General features: G+C 42.5%; 1 protein-coding gene across 7 annotated transcripts in view; it reads left to right on the plus strand.

The window, feature by feature from the left end:
* SLC8A1 (solute carrier family 8 member A1) overlaps window positions 1–17,929 on the plus strand; it is a 442,272-nt gene that overhangs the window by 51,148 nt on the left and 373,195 nt on the right. For 2 of the 7 annotated variants that reach the window (XM_061155535.1, XM_061155537.1), the window contains exon 1: window positions 16,215–16,368. The exons of 1 other annotated variant lie outside the window; for it this stretch is intronic. Coding sequence is in view for 1 of the 6 variants with exons in the window: in XM_061155533.1 (XP_061011516.1) it covers window positions 15,739–15,777 (39 nt within the window). In the remaining 5 variants the exon portion in view is untranslated. Of the gene's footprint in view, window positions 1–15,645; window positions 15,778–16,214; window positions 16,369–16,868; window positions 17,047–17,929 lie in introns of those variants that run through there. 4 more of the 7 variants (XM_061155534.1, XM_061155538.1, XM_061155533.1 and 1 more) reach the window with 3 other exon arrangements.

Raw genomic sequence — 17,929 nt, forward strand, 5'->3', positions numbered from 1 at the left:
TGCTACCATCCAGACATTAATAAATATAAGTAACATTCAAAAGGATAGGTTTCAGAATTTTTCTATGCATTTATCAATATATCTGTATCCAGTCACATAAAATTATTCATTTTACAAATAAAACATCCAGCTATTTGTAATATGCTTTTAACGCAACACATGTGCATGTCAATAAAGATCAATATTCCATACTGATCTATATATGAATCTTTTTATGTCAACACAGAGCTGTTAATTCCATTTTTAATGGCTGCCATTATGATTGTCATGTGTTAGACAATCGATTGTTAGACACTTAGATTGTTTGCAATAAGTTTTTGCTACTATAAACAATGCTGTGTCAAATTTCTGTGCATTTATATTTGTACAGACTTTTCAATGATTGTCTTGGGATAAGTTACTTGAAGTAGATTTACTTTGACTAAGGGGCTGCACAATGAAAATAAAAAGGTTGCCAGATTGCCCTCTAGAAAAGCTATTTAGATTTAAACATAAAGGGAAAATTTTAAAGTTTCCATGAAGTATGGAGATTTAATTAAATTAATGTTATTTAACATTCTTACTTACATCCTGTTTTCCAAAGGAACTACATAAACTTGTATATTATTTCAAATAAAAGAAAATAGGGAAAGAATGTACACAGGGAGAACGTATTGAAAGTATTAAAACACTGCTCAAATTGAACTCCAGGGTAACCAAAGACATGATGAGAGGGTAGGGGAGGAATAACAACTTTTCCTCTGTACTCTAGGCTCTTGGCTGAGATGCCTGTGATAAGAGACTGATTAAAAGGTGAAAAGCAAACAGAAGTTTAATAACCTGTTTATCCCCTGTATACGTGGGAGATACCCAAGAAAACCGAGCAACCCCCTGAAATGGTTCAAGCCACCACCTTAAATGCCTTCTCCAGTGAAGGCCAAAAGAGAAATGTGATATCCAGAAGCGGCTTTAAAATAATCAAACCTGGGGCTTCCCTGGTGGCCCCTGCTCAGCCAGTGCAGGAGACATGGGTTCGATCCCTGATCTGGGAAGATCCTACGTGCAGCCGAGTCACTAAGACTGTGACCCACCACTACTGAGCCTGCGCTCTGGAGCGCGGGCCGCGCTTCACCTACTGAAGCCTGCATGCCCCAGGGCCTGTGCGCCGGAGAAGCCACTGCAGTGAGAAGCTCCAGCACGGCAATGAGAGAGTAGCCCCTGCTCACCACAACTAGAAGAAACCAGGGAAGAGCCAGCACAGTCAAAACTAGATAAATAAAAATAATCCTAAACATATAAAGAAGAAGAAGAAGAATCAAACCTGTAAGGAAGAAGGGAAATCTGTATGCACAAAGCTATTTGTCACTAAGCACCGAGGCTGAAGACAGGTACATGGGAACTGGTTCTATATCTCCCTGTCCTTTTATGCATATTAGAGATTTACTACAATAAAACATGAAGAATGTATTTAAATACAGATTATGACATAAAAAAGATTTATGTACACTGTAGAGCTACTTCAATTAAGAAGAAATTAAAAATAGAAATGATAATCCAAAAGTCCCTTCTGTTTCAGAAGGAGCAGAGATCCACGTGGAAAGACATGAAAAGTCTTCATAATCAAAATAATTGAGTGTTCTTGATTTAAAAATAACTGTTTAGATGAATAGGAAACTCAATAATAGTAAATAGTAAAAGAGTACATAAATACCACTTATTTTTTAAAAACTAAGCACCACTGAAGTCAGTATTATCTCAAAGGTATCCTTTCAGGGAAAATGAATGACTATAGTTTGAACAAAATTTAGAGAATTCCCAGTCATGAAGGGAAAAGTCAATAATTACATACCACCTCTCTTAGGCACAATGTGGATCAAATAATGTGAAGTAAACTTTGAAACCAGGAGTAAATAGTGAGACTTTATATCATGGAATCTCAATGTTTCAATTGAAGGAAGAGGCAGAGGTCAGTTCCACATTCTCATGTTATAGATAATCAACATGAGATCGAAGAGGCTGAAACAATTTGCTTAACGTTATACCCATACTCAAGTAATTAAATTTATTTTTGCACAATCATAAGGTCATATATGAAAAGTCTTAAATCCAGTTTTGTTATAAAAAATTATTTTGTGAAGATTATGAATGTGAGAGCCACAAAAATTCAATATCATTTAGTGTAATAGATAAAGATGGTGAACACACATGCTAGTGAATCCAAAAGTATTGCAAAAACCACTAATGGGGAAAAATGGTAATTAATCAGGATTTAATTAAAGTGGACAGCATTCTGAAAGGAATAACAAGGACAGAAGTTATTTATGTGTCATATGCAAAGAGATATGTCTTTTCTTTTAATTAAGGCAGAAATTGCCTCTGAAAAGAGCAGAAAGGTAGCAAATCATCATTCTGCGGGAAAAAATAGGAGACAAAGACAGCAGCCACCAATATTTTTAATTAAGAGGAGAAAGATATTTTAGAAAAGTGTGGGAAACAGTTTAGACATTTATCTTCTCTCCAGCCATACATAACAGCACTTAGCAATATCACCCCTTGTTTAGGAGGGCAGTGCTACCGTGCAAACTATAGGATGATGCTCTATAGAGCAAACCCTGTCACATCGAATTGTTCCTTTAGTAGTGAGGCTGAGTCCATCAATCCCCATCACATTCTCAGCTTTGGACAGAAGGAGACTTTTTCAAGGTGGGCAGCTTGGGGTTAACAGTGAATGGTGGTGAAAACTGAAGATGAACAATTGAGAAAGCTAAAAAAGCCAAAAAAAATTGAAACTGACCCTCCTGAGGGTCAGATAAGCATCCTAAGGGACAGAATAAACACCATGTTCTAACCAGCTCAGCCTCCAGCCAGCCTTGGGGATCCACTCCACTCCTTTCAGAAGACTTAATTAGCTTCCCTTCTGGTATGTACCAGGTGGGATTTCACTCTCAACTTAATTCACCTTTTAGGACTTGTACCCTGCTTCTTTCTTTCCCTGCATATTCTGTTTTTTGACAACCAAGTCCAATAACGTTTATGATTAATCTCAATACCTAGGCACTATTATATTTAATGCTCTCTTGGGCCATTTAGAAATAATTTAATTATGTCAAGTAATCATAAATAGGTTTCTTCAGGTACATAATACGTGTGAGCTAACTTTCTTGCTTTGCCAGGCAAAAGGGGCCACAACAAGATACTGCCCTCAAAATTGTGTGTCCCACCCTGCCCGGCAGGGGTAGTAAGGAGTCTTAATATTATTCAAGGAGCAGGGTGTGATCAACATGTGGACAGTCTTCTGACTAGTTAGTGGTAAGGTCATTGGAAGTCAGCATCATCACCTTCTGGTTCCAACTGGTCCGGGGTAAATGTGCTTGTGAGCAACATACAGTTAACTTCTTCCACCTGGTGAGGGCTTCAGTATCTGCAAAACAGCTCAAAGGACAATACTTTGGCCACCTGATGGGAAGAGCTGACTCATTGGAAAAGGCCCTGATGCTGGAGAAGATTGAGGGCAGGAGAAGGGGGCGACAGAGGATGAGCTTGAATAGCCTCATCGAGTCAGTAGACATGAGTTTGAGCAAACTCCAGGAGATGGTGAAGGACAGAGAAGCATGGAATGCTGCAGTCCATGGGGTCGAGTTGGACATGACGTGGCGACTGAATAGCAGCAACAGCTAGTCACCCAACTGGATGCAATAACTGCAGAAAAGAGCCTTGAGTCATTTTCCAAGGAAAGCCTCCAGTGGGGCTCTGGGGAAGCTCTTCCTAAAGAGTATACATCAGTCCAGAAAATTTTCAGTCCATTTTAGTTATTGAAAGAGCCTCTTGTAATTGATTCATTCCCTTTACTTTTAAATTTCAATCTGATTATCACAATTGATTTAAATTTCTCTCCCAACTCCTGCCCTTGCTTGCCATAGCAGCCTGCTTTTGTAAGTCCTAGAGAGTTACAAACTTGAAAAGGTTATCATTCCTTCAGACCCATCTTCCCCTTTTATGAAAATGCATTGTAGCAACTTTTTCAACATTCTGAAGTAAAATTACCTGATACTTTCCTGGTGATCCATGGTTGGGACATAGCACTTCCAGTGCAGGGGGCATGGGTTCGATCCTTGGTCAGGGAAGTTCTGCATGCTGCAAGCTGTGGCCAAAAATAATTTAATTAATTGAAAAAAATAAGCAAGTATGAAGCACTTTCCAGTTCATAACAAATGATAATATAACTATTTCCTGAATATAACCTATTTCCTGAATATTTCTTCTTTCAAATTCTACCTCCTAACTCTGATATCTGCCAATGTGTCTGCTTATTCGCCCAGTTGTGTCTGACACTTTGCGACCCCATGGACTATAGCCCATCAGGTTCCTCTGTCCCTGGGGTTCTCTAGGCAAGAATACCAGAATGGGTTGCCATGCCCTCCTCAGTATCTGCCAATATTTTCTAATAAATCAATGTTTTTTTGATTTATGAAACTTGGGTCTCACCCAAGAAGATATGATGGAGCAGCAGGGGCCTGTCCAATGATGTAGCACCACCCCAAGGGCAACAGCTATAAATGCTGATTAACAAGTAACACTGACATTGGTGAAGTGATTTTCCAAAATGGTGACTAGCTCTTGTTAAATTCCAAATGAAACAAAGTAAAATCTTTTCTCAATATACGTAGCAGTTATAGTCCTGGAAAAATTAATGTAAGTTGAAACGTGCAAAAGATACTTGATTCATACATTAAAAACCAGAGTAAGGTTCTACTCTTTGATAAAAATGCCCCATAGAACATTTGAAAGGTATGTGGAATGAAGGACAAATATTTATCATATGGGGCCATCTTACACATTGCAAGATAATGTTTCATCCTTGGTCCAGCCCCATAAATATCCATGGCAATGTCCGTATTATTTTGACAACAAGACATCCCAATGGATTTCCAAAGTGCCCCTTTGGAGCAGCACCATCTTAGCTGAGAACCACTACTTGAGAGACTTAGAGAGGAAAGGGATACAGGATATGGTCTGCCTTCTCCCCACCCTCCTTCACATTCTTGTGGTAGTTTTGCAGGGAAGAGGGGAGGGAAGACCTCTTGCGGCAAGGTTGTATCTCCTTCACGTTGGTCCCTGCTACTGACCCATCTCATCAGTTACATGCGCAGGATGGTTAAGTAGAGTCTGCCACTGTCCCCCTTGGACAGAACCCTTTACTCAGCATCTCCTCCAGACTCTGGGGAACTTCTGTGTGACTAGAGAACTATTATTTTAGATTGACTCCCCAAGGATGGCTTCACACAAAATCTACCTTATGTCCCGAGTCCTTGGGAGGTCTGCAGACCCTATCTCCTTTCCCCACTAAAGCCCCACTTCAGAGACCACCCCATCCCATTTCTCCCAAGTGGTCTTTCCTTCACTCCAGGAGTACACGATTCAGAAGTAAACTGATACTGGGAAACTTGATACCAGTCTCACTTTTTTACAATTTTTAAAGCAATTTTTTTGGGAGCCTTCTCTCTTGACCTCAAAAAGGAGAAACCAGTTGAATACTGTCCTTTTACAACCCATCACTGAATGGCTAGCTCACTGGATGTAATCAATAATTTGTTTATATAATACAATGCAGAAATGTTCACAGCAAATAAACAGGTGAAAAGATAGGAGTGTTTTAAAGTCATAAAATGCATTGTGTCCACTCCAGAATTGAACCAGTGCTTTTTTATTCACTTTGGCTATCAACAGTTCTTCTTATCCATGAGTTCATGAAAGTAATTTAGAAGAGCATGTCTGGAAGATATGTGGGCATATAAAGAATGGGACTCTAGCGAATAATCTAAAAAGCAAACTAGTAGAGAATTTGAGTATTGATAATCATACAGGTGACCCCTGCTAAGGCACAACAGTGATAAATAAAATCATGTCTAAAACACATGACTTAAGAAATTAAGTCTCTTCCTTAATACCAAACTTGGGAGGATATGTGTGAGTCAGGAGAGTAGGAAAGTGAAGGGAGTTTAGTACTTACAAAGCTAATTGTTTCATAAGAAACTAAAAGAAGTCCTCAGAATGAACAGGTAAATTATCTTGATCTTAAGAATGAGATCAAATACCAAACACTATAGTACTGCATTGCGCTTCCTACCCTGTAGCCCTGCTCACATCTCTCTCTCCCTCACTTTTTTTGCTTCACCCCCACCTCAACCACTCCCACCAACCTACTAACAGCACTAGACTGCTCCTTCTCAACACAGGACCTTTGCACCTGAAGTTTCTTCTGCCCAAGACTACACTGAATTCATCCTCCTCTGCCTTTAGCCAGCTCCTAGCCATTTTTAGACCTTAACAGACTCTCCTACGGTCAGCTCCCTCTGTTAGAAAGTTGTGTAATTTTGCTATTTCCTTTTTTTCCCAAGATAAAAGCCCCATTTGTTCACATGTTCACTGATGACCCCTTTATATCTAATACAGTGCTCTGCTTAATAGTAACTTTGAAATTCTAAAATAAGTGAATGAATAATTATCTATAATTGTATGAAAATGAAAGTTGCTCCATCGTGTCCAGCTCTTTGAGACCCCAGGGACTGTACAGTCTGTGGAACTCTCCAGGCCAGAATACTGGAGTGGGTAGCCGTCCTCTTCTCCAGGGGATCTTCCCAACCCAGGGATAGAACACAGATCTCCTGCATTGCAGGCGGATTCTTTACCAGCTGAGCCACAAGAGAAGCCCAAGAATACTGGAGTGGGTAGCCTATCCCTTCTCCAGTGGATCTTCCTGATCCAGGATTCGAATTGGGGTCTCCTGCATTACAGGCAGATTCTTTACCAACTGAGGTATCAGGTAAATCCTGGAGTAGGAAATGGCAACGCACTCCAGTATTCTTGCCTGGGAAATCCCATGAGTAGAGGAGCCTGGTAGGCTACAGTCCATGGGGTCACAAAGAGTCAGACATGACTGAGTCACTGAGCAAAGCAGGTAGATACCAAAATTCAAGCCCATGTCTGTAAAATCAAACTGATATCTGCTCTGATCATAAGACACTGTCTCACAGAAAAAGGAGATTCCAAACTTGTCAGAAAATTCATTATGGATTTTTCTAACATTAATATTTATATATAAATAACTTTTAAAATTTATTCAAATAAATGTATTTAATTCATACTCAATTAAATGTTTTAAAATTTTACACAAATAACATTTTACCTTAATACAAGGAATGAAGATAAAAAAAGCCTAGCCTATGCTTTCCATTTAAAAGATATGTCTTAAATATCAAGTGGTATTAGTGACAAATTGACACTAGATTTCCCATAATGACAAATGTACAATTTTCTAGTTTGGGTCGGAGTGGCTCAAACGGTAAAGAATCTGCCTGTAATGCAGGAGACCTGGGATCAATCCCCGGGTTGGGAGGATCCCTTGGAGGAGCGCATGACAACCCACTCCAGTGTTCTTGCCTGGAAAATCCACATGGACAGAGGAGCCTGGCAGGCTTTAGCCCGTGGGGTCACAAAGAATCCGTGGGGTCGCAATGCAAAGACTCAGACACAACTAAGCAACTAAATACAGCACAAGGGTGTGTCACAAGAGATGTAAGAAACACATACAGAAAATCAAAACAGCTTTATCTTTCTTTTTTTTAATCCAACAAATAAGATTGCTTTTAGCAAACAATAATCTTTTGAATATATACAAAATCAAAAGATAGAAAGATTTGATTAAATGTAATGATTCCATTCAGATTCCCTTCACTGATTCTGTATATCTCTAAAATAATATTAAAAGAAGCTATAGTTAAGGCAAGCAAGAGGCTCTTTATAAAGTCCATACTTCATCAAAATTGGCTCCATTTGGCTTTCACACACAGCAGATTTAAATGTCTGGAGATTTACTCATGGAGAGTCAGGTAGAAGCGAGTAGGAGACAGAATCTTTTCACCTGTTCCCTGGTTACAACTAAGCTTTAGTTGTCATACAAACACAACCAGATATTCTTTGCTTTCTACAACCAGTTTAAAACACAGCCACACATCCAGGGGACCAGGCAGTGGGAAGAGTCAATTTAAGGCACAAAGAATAAGAGGGTGCATAGTCTGCAGAGAATGTAAACACGATACTAAAACCAACTAGGGGTCCTCTGCTCTTCATCACCCCTGAGCAGCTTCTCGGGGTGAAGTGCTTCCTTGCCTGCTGGAGAAGGTAGACCCTGCCTCCCACCACGTTAGCAGACCACTTTAAGGAGAGTTTCTAGAATACTAACAGCATTATAGAAGTCAGATGTGTTCCAAATGAAATCATCCATGATGATTCCTCTGAAAATGAAAATTCAGTTTTTGTTTTTGTTTTTTTTTAAATACTGGGCTGAGTAGGGGAATGGGACTCTGCCAAAAATTGAGCCAAGGCGAAAAATAACTATTTCTTGCCTTTCTTCTCCAGTCACTGTTTCACTTGGCCTTCTGTGGGCTGATTGTGACTATCTCCTCGTAGGTCTCTTTATCCTTGACCACATCACTCTTACAGGTCATCCACTTAAGATGCACCTTCTTAAAGCATTTGTCTGGTTTCAGGACTCACAAGCTCAAAAATCTCCAGGGTCTAGTTCTAGCTCTGAGACTAAGTTCCAAGAGGTCATGGGCAGTATGTAATTCAGTTTTTAGTGACCACAGGACTTAGTTCATGCTGCTGAATGGAATAGTTGCTTACTATCTGCTGCCTGAATAATTTAAAAATTCCGTTATCTGTTACTAAATTTTCTTTAAATGACTGCCCTATAATAAGGCATGTCCCACGAATTTGAATCATTTATTTAACACATACTTACTGATCATTTCATATGAGTTAGGTAGGCATTTGCAGTGTTGAATAATGTTTCCATCTAAAATCTGCCTTTTCTTGAGCAATATGTACATTTGGAGATACCTTTTTTTTTTTTTGACAAAAGAAACCAGAAAACCAAAAAATATCTTTTAAGATCCATAAAATATGAAATTCAGGTATTCTTTTTAAGATTCAAATCTATTGTTGTCATCTCAAAGGAGAGCAATGAATAGGCCATAAACTGCTTTAGCCTGTGAGCTGTTAAGTAGACTTGAAACCAAGTATAGAAGATCTGGCAAATAAAAGACTATTCATGCTAAATAAAAGTAGAAAAGAGTGACAGGTTGGCTATTCTTTCCATATTTGCAAATGGTGATTCTTCCAATAATTAGATACTTGGCCACAGTTAAGATCCGTGGATATGAGTGACTATGTGTTTCTGTGTGAGTGTGTGTGTATATGTGTGCAGGTGGTATCAGTATTGTGTAATGTCAGATAACAATGTGGGAAGAAGGAAAAAGCAGGCATGACAGACTCATGGAAAGAAGCACCGGAACCATCAATTTACACGTAAGGGATTCCCCTCCCTCCACTCCAGAGGTGTTAATTTTGTGGCAAGCGGATTACCCATGAGAACTCACTTGTGTAATGTTTGCCATCCAGATGTATTCATTACATGCTATTCTTTAAATGAAACCAAAGGGGAACTTAGAATTCCTGCTGCAATTCTGCCTTGAAAGGAATATAACCATTTTATGTGCAGCTTCTGGCAGCAGCCTTGTCTTTATGGAACAACTCTTGGGTCTATAACACACACACAAGCTCTTGACTGCAGAGGTACAAGCCATGTGGCTAGGCCTCTGCACCTAGCCCTGATGAAATTCGGGAGCTCTGAGGTGGGAATTCCTAAAGGAACCTCAACTCAAGGCAGGAACAAATGATCACTCAAAGCATAGTGCTCTATCATTTCTTTGGTCTGGGACTCTCAAAAAAAGGATTCAAGCTGTCAGTGAGCAGTCTTAACTCTGATCTCTGAAAAATGGACCACCTAAACTAGTACTTTCTCCCCAAAGTCTCTTATCTTGTTTTCCCTGCTTCAGTTCTTTCATGGGAGTATCTCCATCTGACACTATGTGTTAATTTGTTTATTTTGCTTTCTGCCTGTTTCTCTAGTGGAATGTAAATTCTAGGAGGGTGGGTACTTTTATTAATGTTTTGACTTTTGTGCCTTGAGCATCTGGGACAGTGCCTGGCCCAGCATAGGTCCTCATAAATATTTTTTGAATGAATCATAAAGAGATGAATGAAAAAATGAATTAATATGACTTCTCAACTGTGTTTTGTCTCTGCTCTCCCCAGTTATGTTGGCTTTTTATTTGAGTTGCTTAATGACTGGTTTTAAACCTCTCAGGAAATCCATTGATTCCTTGATTTTCAAAAATTAATAAGTGAAACTATAAGCACAGTATCCATATAAGACATACCTAAAGAACCCCTCTTAACAGGAAATAAGAGATTCTCTGACATGCTTACAAACTGGGTCAAACAAGAGCTCAAAAGTAATTGCGGAGATAACTGACAAGGGGTCAGCTTACAGGCTCGAGCCTGAGGCTTGGTCAGATTGCCATCTGTGTGGTCTCCTCCTGCTCTGTCATCACACAGCAGGTGGCCAGGCAGGACTGTGAGTGTGGATATGGTGACTATTGTCAGTTGCTAACTAGGGTCTGCACTGTAGCTAGGAGATGACTGCTATTAAGTTGCAGTTTGCACTGGACAGGGGCCAAAGTGTTTATTTTCTCCTATGACCCAAACCCCTATTTGGTCCACATAGGTCAGCCCCCCATAGGTCAGGGGACAGTTATGTGCTTCATTAATTTATCTACTATGAACCCAGAGCTGCTCTAGGGGTCTGACAGGTAGAGGCCCTGCAGTCGTAGACTTTGCTTTATTGATCATCTCTTCCAACCTGCTCATCTATCTTTGTAAGGTCATTTACAATACCCACTTGAGTCTCTTAGAGACTCAAAAAAGGCCCTTAAACATTTAAAATTTCTCTTAAATTTCCAAGAAGGGTCCACATCTTTGTGTTCTGTTGAATACCAATGTTCAATGTAGGAGCAGGATAGAAACAGAATTATGGCAGATGTAAAGAGAAGTTTTTCACTTGTCTTTATCACTAATTAGCTATTTGACCTAGGCTAGTGGTTAGCTCCAGCTGAACCTAGAATTAACCAAGAAACTTAAAAAAACTGCCAGTGTCCACACTCCAGACCAGTAGGAACAAAATCTCTAAAAAGTGGATCTGGACTTCAGTATTGTTTTGAAACAACTGATACTTATGTGCAGCCAGGGTTGGGCAAATCTCTGTACTTTCTCAGCTTGTAAAAATGAGGGTAATCATAGTCCCCTCATTAGTGCTTAAGAATTTCTTATCTAAAATTTAGGTTGTAGATGTCAAATAAATTTACTATCTATACAATTGACTGGTCTACACTCTCATTTTGGTCTACACTCTCAGAAATTCTTAAACAAATCCAAAGATGGCAAAGACTTTTGTGAGACAGAATAATATTTTAAAAGGAAGGGGAAACAATATAGTTTCTGAACTTTCCTTCCTTGTAATTGCTAAGGACATTTTAGGTCATGCTGTGTAAGATTCTGAGTTTTTAAAGAGATAAGAGCATATAATGTCATTATTTCCAGACACTCCAGTGGTAGCAGAATCACCAGCATTAAGACCATGGCTTAAGTCACCCACAAATTCAGTCCATATCTCCCTTAGGTATCTTTGTTATGACCATTTTCAAGGGCTACTGTCTGGGCACTGTGGTCACTACTAAAATATTGTCAGTTCTCAGAAGAGTCTAATCAGTGGTCAGCAATTGAAGATGCAGTGAGGGAGCTATAGATCATAGGCAATGCCAAAGAAAGGAGATTTATTGAAAGAACTAAAGTACAATCTTTCAGGGACATTGCTTCAGAACTGGTTTCTGAGGAATAAACTGCCTGGTATAGAGGACTCTGGGGATTTCATCTTGAGTCCCTATTGATGGAGTCCTTGAATCGATGTTGATGAAAGTTTTGTGCAAACTTAGTGAAAAAGTTTATGTTCCCTAGATAAGGTCCTCTGTTAAGAAAATTAATGTGACAAAAAAGCAAAATCTTCCTTGTACTGGAATTTGCTGAAAATGGCTCCGTTGGAAATTAAACCCTGAGATTATATTAGAGAGGGGATCATAGGAAAACAGGAACATATAGGAAAAGAAATATTGTAATCCAGAAAGGATGCAATACTCCCTTTATTGATTATGTAACCACACTCTGCATTTATAAAATTGGAAAGCGCACAGCAGCTTCTTTCATTATAGAGAGGGAAACTACCCTCAACTATAGGGACATCCACTTTCCTGGATTATTCATTGTGTAGAATTCCATATGACGAAAACCACGTCATGAAAATGAAAGTGCTAGTCACTCAGTTGTGTCCAGCTCTTTGCGACCCCATGGACGATAGCCTGCCAGGCTCCTTGTCCACAGAATTCTCCAAGCACAAATGCTGGAGTGGGTAGCCATTCCCTTCTCCAGGGAATTTTCCCAACCCAGGGATGGAAGCCAGGTCTTCTGCACTGCAGGCAGATTCTTGACCATCTGAGCCATCAAGAAAGCCCAAATAACAAAAACCACAGCATAATCATTATCAGTAATGAGATGGCCTGATTATGTTGAACCTAATTATATAGAAACTTTTATTTTTTGCTTCATGGATATAATTTTTATGGAAATTTACCAATAATAATGATACCATTTATTGAGTAATTTCTGTGATCAGGCAAGCACATATATGTCAAGCACATTATGTACATTTATCCTTTCCATAACTCCCTGAAGGAGATTTATGATCTAGGTTTTCCAGAGAAAGATACTGTGGTTAAAAAAAAATTCCCAAGGTCACACAGGCAGAGGTGAGATTCAAACCCAGAGAGTCTGACTCCAAAGCCTCTTTCTTAACCAGTCTCTGTTCTTCTCTGACCCACTAGTCGATCTAGATAATGATTCTGCCATTGAGTTACTGACTGGTAACTCACCATTGGTAAAGTTTGGGAAGTACAAACTAGATAATGTCCTCATTGTACCGAGGCAGAAATAAAAAATGAAAGTGTCATGATTTTGCACAAGGTCAACTGTTGACTGTAAGTTACTCAAATGCAGAAGTGCAGGTCTCTGGTATGCAGAGACTGTGACAAATTCAGAGGAAGTGGTTGACTCTACAGTGACAGAGCACTGAGGAAGAATGGGTTATAACTGAGTCTGCTGGGAAGGCTGCTCCCACCCACCAGCATGGGCCACTGACGAGACGAGGTCCAACTGTTCAAAACAAAATAGAGAAGTAAACATTTAATTGCAGGAACAAGACCCCAGGGAGGAGGAACATAGCACTTAGAAGTCACCAAGAATCCCCACAGTCACCCTTGAAGCAAAAGCCGTGGGTCCAACTAGCAGCAAAGAAATCCTGGTCCAGTGTTTCACCTGAGGTTCCTGTGCAGGATAATGGCTAAAGCTAAGCTCCACTCTCCGGCTGGCCAGGCTGGGGATGCTAAAATGCTTTTTTCTTATGAGGAAATCAGTATCAAACTAAACCAATGAAGGAGCAGATAGGTGAATGGTGAACATAGGCAGAGTAGGAAAAGATGTGGGGGGTGGCTAGAGCTATATTAATACACTGAAAGAGCTCCAAGTGCTGAAACACACAAAACCAAAAACAACAATGGTAGATGGTAACCTGACCTAAGTAATTCAAAGTGAAATGAATCACAATGAAGTATTTGTTTTCCTCGTGATGAAAAATTGTTGACTGCTTTACTACAGTATTAAAATTTGGGATACCCCTGATTACATGTCTAATTTTCCTATAGGCTGGACAAATGAGTAGAGTAGTGTCTAATTCACAACATTTTCATTTGGTTTCAAATGGGCTTGCAAAAAAATCCCCTGAAGGTTTGTAGGCAAATCATTCTTGAAAATCTGAACCACCTTTAGAATATACCAAATCTTAATAATATCCCTATGGAGTCTGCAAAATGGTTATGCCAACTGTTTGGGATTGATAACAGTGAAGGCTCACAACTGTTTCTTAAGTCCAAAGGAAGGAATGGCAATCAATACACAAGAATACAATTAGGAAACAGTACTGCCATTGGAATGTAAATCACTGTCTTCCTACATACAACATTTTTTCCTTCCAAAGTCACAGCCTAAACAGCTTATTTCCTTACCTAGAGCTTTGCGCCAGTGATGTAGCCTTTGATAATTCTTGTAATAAAAATCCAGTCATGTATGACATTTAGGAGGGAATGAAAGGTTTGATTTGCCTTGGGGCCCAGGAACCCTTATAAAAATGCCTTTAGTGAGAAATGAAAGGAAAAAAAATTAAGGGGTCATAAATTGAGCCAAATTAAAAATGGTGCCAAGTCACTAGGCTACCTTTCAATGGTTCTAGGAAATAGAGAAGACCATTGTATGTAGTTCCCCCCTCAAATATTAAAATTAACCAAAATAGTCTAAATTGGGGGAAAAAACAAGAATAAAAAGAACATGATGTTGTCTTAATGCCTTCTCAACTGCTGACAAGATAGATTTGGGGCCCTACTGGAATATGGACATTTAAGAACAGGGCTTTTATCACCCCATGTGTCACAAGCATGCTTACACTTTGAAGAAAATCTGAATTTTCACTAAGTGGTCCATAATAGCAATAACAGGCCGCACCCTTTCTACAAAATCCATTCCAATGAGACGTACTCACATTTTCATTTAGCTGTTGCATTCAGTCAGCTTTGTCCTATTTCCTATGGGTGGAGTCTAGTTATATGCCTTTCCCAATGTCATTTGCAAAGCAGTCACTTTTCTCTTCAAGCCCCTTTCCTTGGGTGTGAGCCAAATGTCTGCCTCTCACACTCTTGAAGTCAGGACCCTAAGTAATTTTTGTCTGAGGACATATGCTAACAGGGAGGTGGTGACCTTCTGTGTCTCCCCACATGTCATTCTATTCATACCCATTAGCCAGTGCAGTCTAAAAACGCGTTTGTGTGAAGAGTGGCTTCCAACAAAGTTTAACTCACCGCAGAGGAGAGGAACACGTTCTTGGGGAAGAATTATTCCTGGGAATATACAAGTCAAGAAGCTTGGAGTTGCCTCTAACAGGCTGAGTATCCACAACCACCAGGAGGAGGCTGCATGCCTCCGTTAACTAAAGAGTGGTCCTCATTCAGGCAGCATCACCATCACTTGTGAGTTTGTTAGAAGTGCAGATACCAGGCCTGTTTCAGATTTACAGCATAAGAAACTGCAGTCTCCAGCTGATTCATATGCAGGTTCACGCTTGAGGAGCATTGGCTTAAGAACATGATTCTCAACCTTGGTTACACATGGGCACCAACCAAGGAAACGTAAAACTTAAAAATAATTATTGATGCCTGAGCACCCCCACTCCACCCCCACCCCCACCCCACCCCCACCCCCGCCCCGTGCAAGAGATTCCAAGATACTCTCTCTGGGGTGTGGCCTAAGCATTAGGATTTTTAAAAGCTCCCCAGGAGATTCTGAGGTGCTGTCAGAGTTGTGAACCACTGGCAAAAAGGCAAAGGAGGGCTACTTTTCCTACCCCTCACACTCCTTGCCTCACAGTCAGACAGCGGGCTTCCTGGAGTCAGAGTTTCTCTTTTCCTGTGACCTGGCAGCCCAGAGCCCCGCTGTAAGTACCGGGGTGGGGGTGGGGGGAGTCTGCTAAGGAACGTAACTCTGAGTCGGATCCTCCCGTCTCCCTCCCACCCTCACCCCCGACACAGCTGCCATTGATCTTCCACACTTTAGCAAACCACACCAGTGAGTGGCGAACACCAACTCGTGCTTGAAAAATACCAACTTGGAGCCCGGTGTGAGAAGCTACATCAGAGTCTCGAGATGCGACGCTACAATCTGCATTTTTCACTAGCTTCCCAGGTGTGTCTGATATGCAGCCAGGTTTGTGAACTCCACCGCGGGTCTAGCCTTTCATCCTGCCAAATCATTAAGGGTTCTCCAGGATGAATGAGCTGTCAAGAGAGTGAGGGCCTGGTGCAGTACTCCTTTATTAATTATGGCGAAGTGATGTATTGGCAATGATAATGCTTCTCTTGGAAAGGGCAATGAATGGTTCGTCGATTGCTGCATTAGATGTTTCCCAGCTTAACCTTATTGCTCAGCTTTTACTCCTCTCTGTAGTTTTAAAAGCTTCAGGGCTCTCTCATTAAACAGCCTCTTGGTCTTTATTCTCAGGTGAGCTGCAGTCTTAGAGGGAAACACCAACAAAGGAGAATCTTTCGGAGTTCTTGGCTGGGGAATTACCTCCCCCCTCTTCCTTATCTGCTTATGTCAGCAGCTCCTAGCTAGCGTATTTCTGGACAGTTCCGATAAGTAGGAAGAACACCGAGTGAGGATTTCAGAGAAAAATCATTGATACATCCCCGGATCCCTTTGCTAAAAGAAAGCTTTCTTTAGCAGAGGGATAGAAAGTGGAGGAAGAAAGATATATCTGGATGAACAATTTCAGAGGTGAGAAACGGGTAGGCAAGCCGGGGTTGGGGTTCTGTCTGTGGGTGAGGCGAGGAAGGCGGCAAAGAAAAGTTGCAGCGCGGGTCTGCGCGTGTAACCCACGGGCTGGGCGCCGGGGAAAGCGCTAGCGCGCGCGGCCCGAACGCACTGCAGGGCCGAGAGCTGGGAGGACGTCGACAAACCTCCGCGGCAGAGGCTGGGAAGCTGGAATTGTTCCCCTCTGGCCCGGAGCTTCAGAAACGGGCCAGCTCCGCTCGTCCGCGGTGGCCGAGGGCGCCGGCGTGGGGCGCGCGGGGGGCCCGGGCGCCGGCGGCGGCTGGGGGGAGCGCGCGTGAGAGCGAGTGCGAGGCTGCGGGCGGCGGGCGGGCGAGTGTGCGCGGGAGGGAGGGAGGGAAAGAGGGAGGAGAGCGCGCGCGCCGCCCGGGCCCCGGCCCTCCCAGCCTCCCGGCCTCCGCGCTGCCTCCCGCCCGCGCGCACCGGCTGCCCGCCGCCGCCGCCGCCGCTCCTGCTCGCGCCGGCGCTGCACCGGAGCCTCCCCGCCGCCCGCTTTGTGCTTCCCTCCGAAGATGGGAGCGACCTCTCCCAGCTCGGGAGCTATTTAAAAAGGAGGGAGTGCGCCGTCTTTCCTATTAGCGTGGAGGAGCCGGAGAAGGATCCAGTCACACTCCCCCAAACCAGGTAGGATCTTCTGATGGGCAGCTGAAGGGATTTGGTCAGATACCGCCAACTATTTTCCATTTGTTCAGAAGGCTCCACTTCCCTCCGCTTTGGCAAAGGACCGGCTCCTAAATTGTGTGTGTGTGTATGTATCCCTACCCATATCTGGGGTGTACGCGCTGCTCAGAGAGTGAAATTGCTCGGGCTGGTGCGCCTGGTCGTTGAGTGTACCCGCCTGCCGGGGGAAGAAAGGGCTGCTAAGGAGGGGTGCTGCACCCTGCGCCGCCTTGGGCTTGAGGATTCAGGGCGCTGAGAGCGAAGTCCACCCGGAATGCAGCGCTGCTGGGGATCCAGGCGTCCCCACCCACTGGGCTCAGCTCCGTGGTCATCCGGCCCCCTGGTAATCCCTGGGGTCTTCCCCAAACCCACACTCGCGAGTTTCCTCTTTTCCGGACAGCCCTGGGTGCTCCTTCTGTAAGGACTGCGGAAAGGAGGGAGGTGTGGCCGGGGCGGGGGGGACAGGCGAGGGAGGGATGCAGCGGCGGGTTGGGGGTGGGGGGAGTGGGCTGCAAGGTCCCAGGCTTTGGACACTCAGCTAGAGGGTGCGTTGGGGATGCTGCGCGCACAGGCATCTTGCCCCCGAGATTCGAGGGGAACTTTGCCGCTGCATTATCTGCCTCTGCCTCTGGAGCTTTGCTGGCTCCTGGGGAAATGGTCTGTGTTCTGAGATGTGAGGATATCCTTCTTGGCTCCTCCTTAATGAAGAAGAGGGAGGTCTTATGGGTGGACAGTCGGCTACGGAAACCAAATCCGCACAGGCGATGCTTTTAAAAATACAGTATGTGTGCATCCTTGGCGTATAAAATCCCCCTTCCCTCGTGGCTTCTGGATGAATGGCTTGGGC

This window comes from Dama dama, chromosome 11 (assembly GCF_033118175.1).
Source record: "Dama dama isolate Ldn47 chromosome 11, ASM3311817v1, whole genome shotgun sequence".
Classification (NCBI taxonomy): Eukaryota; Metazoa; Chordata; class Mammalia; order Artiodactyla; family Cervidae; genus Dama; species Dama dama.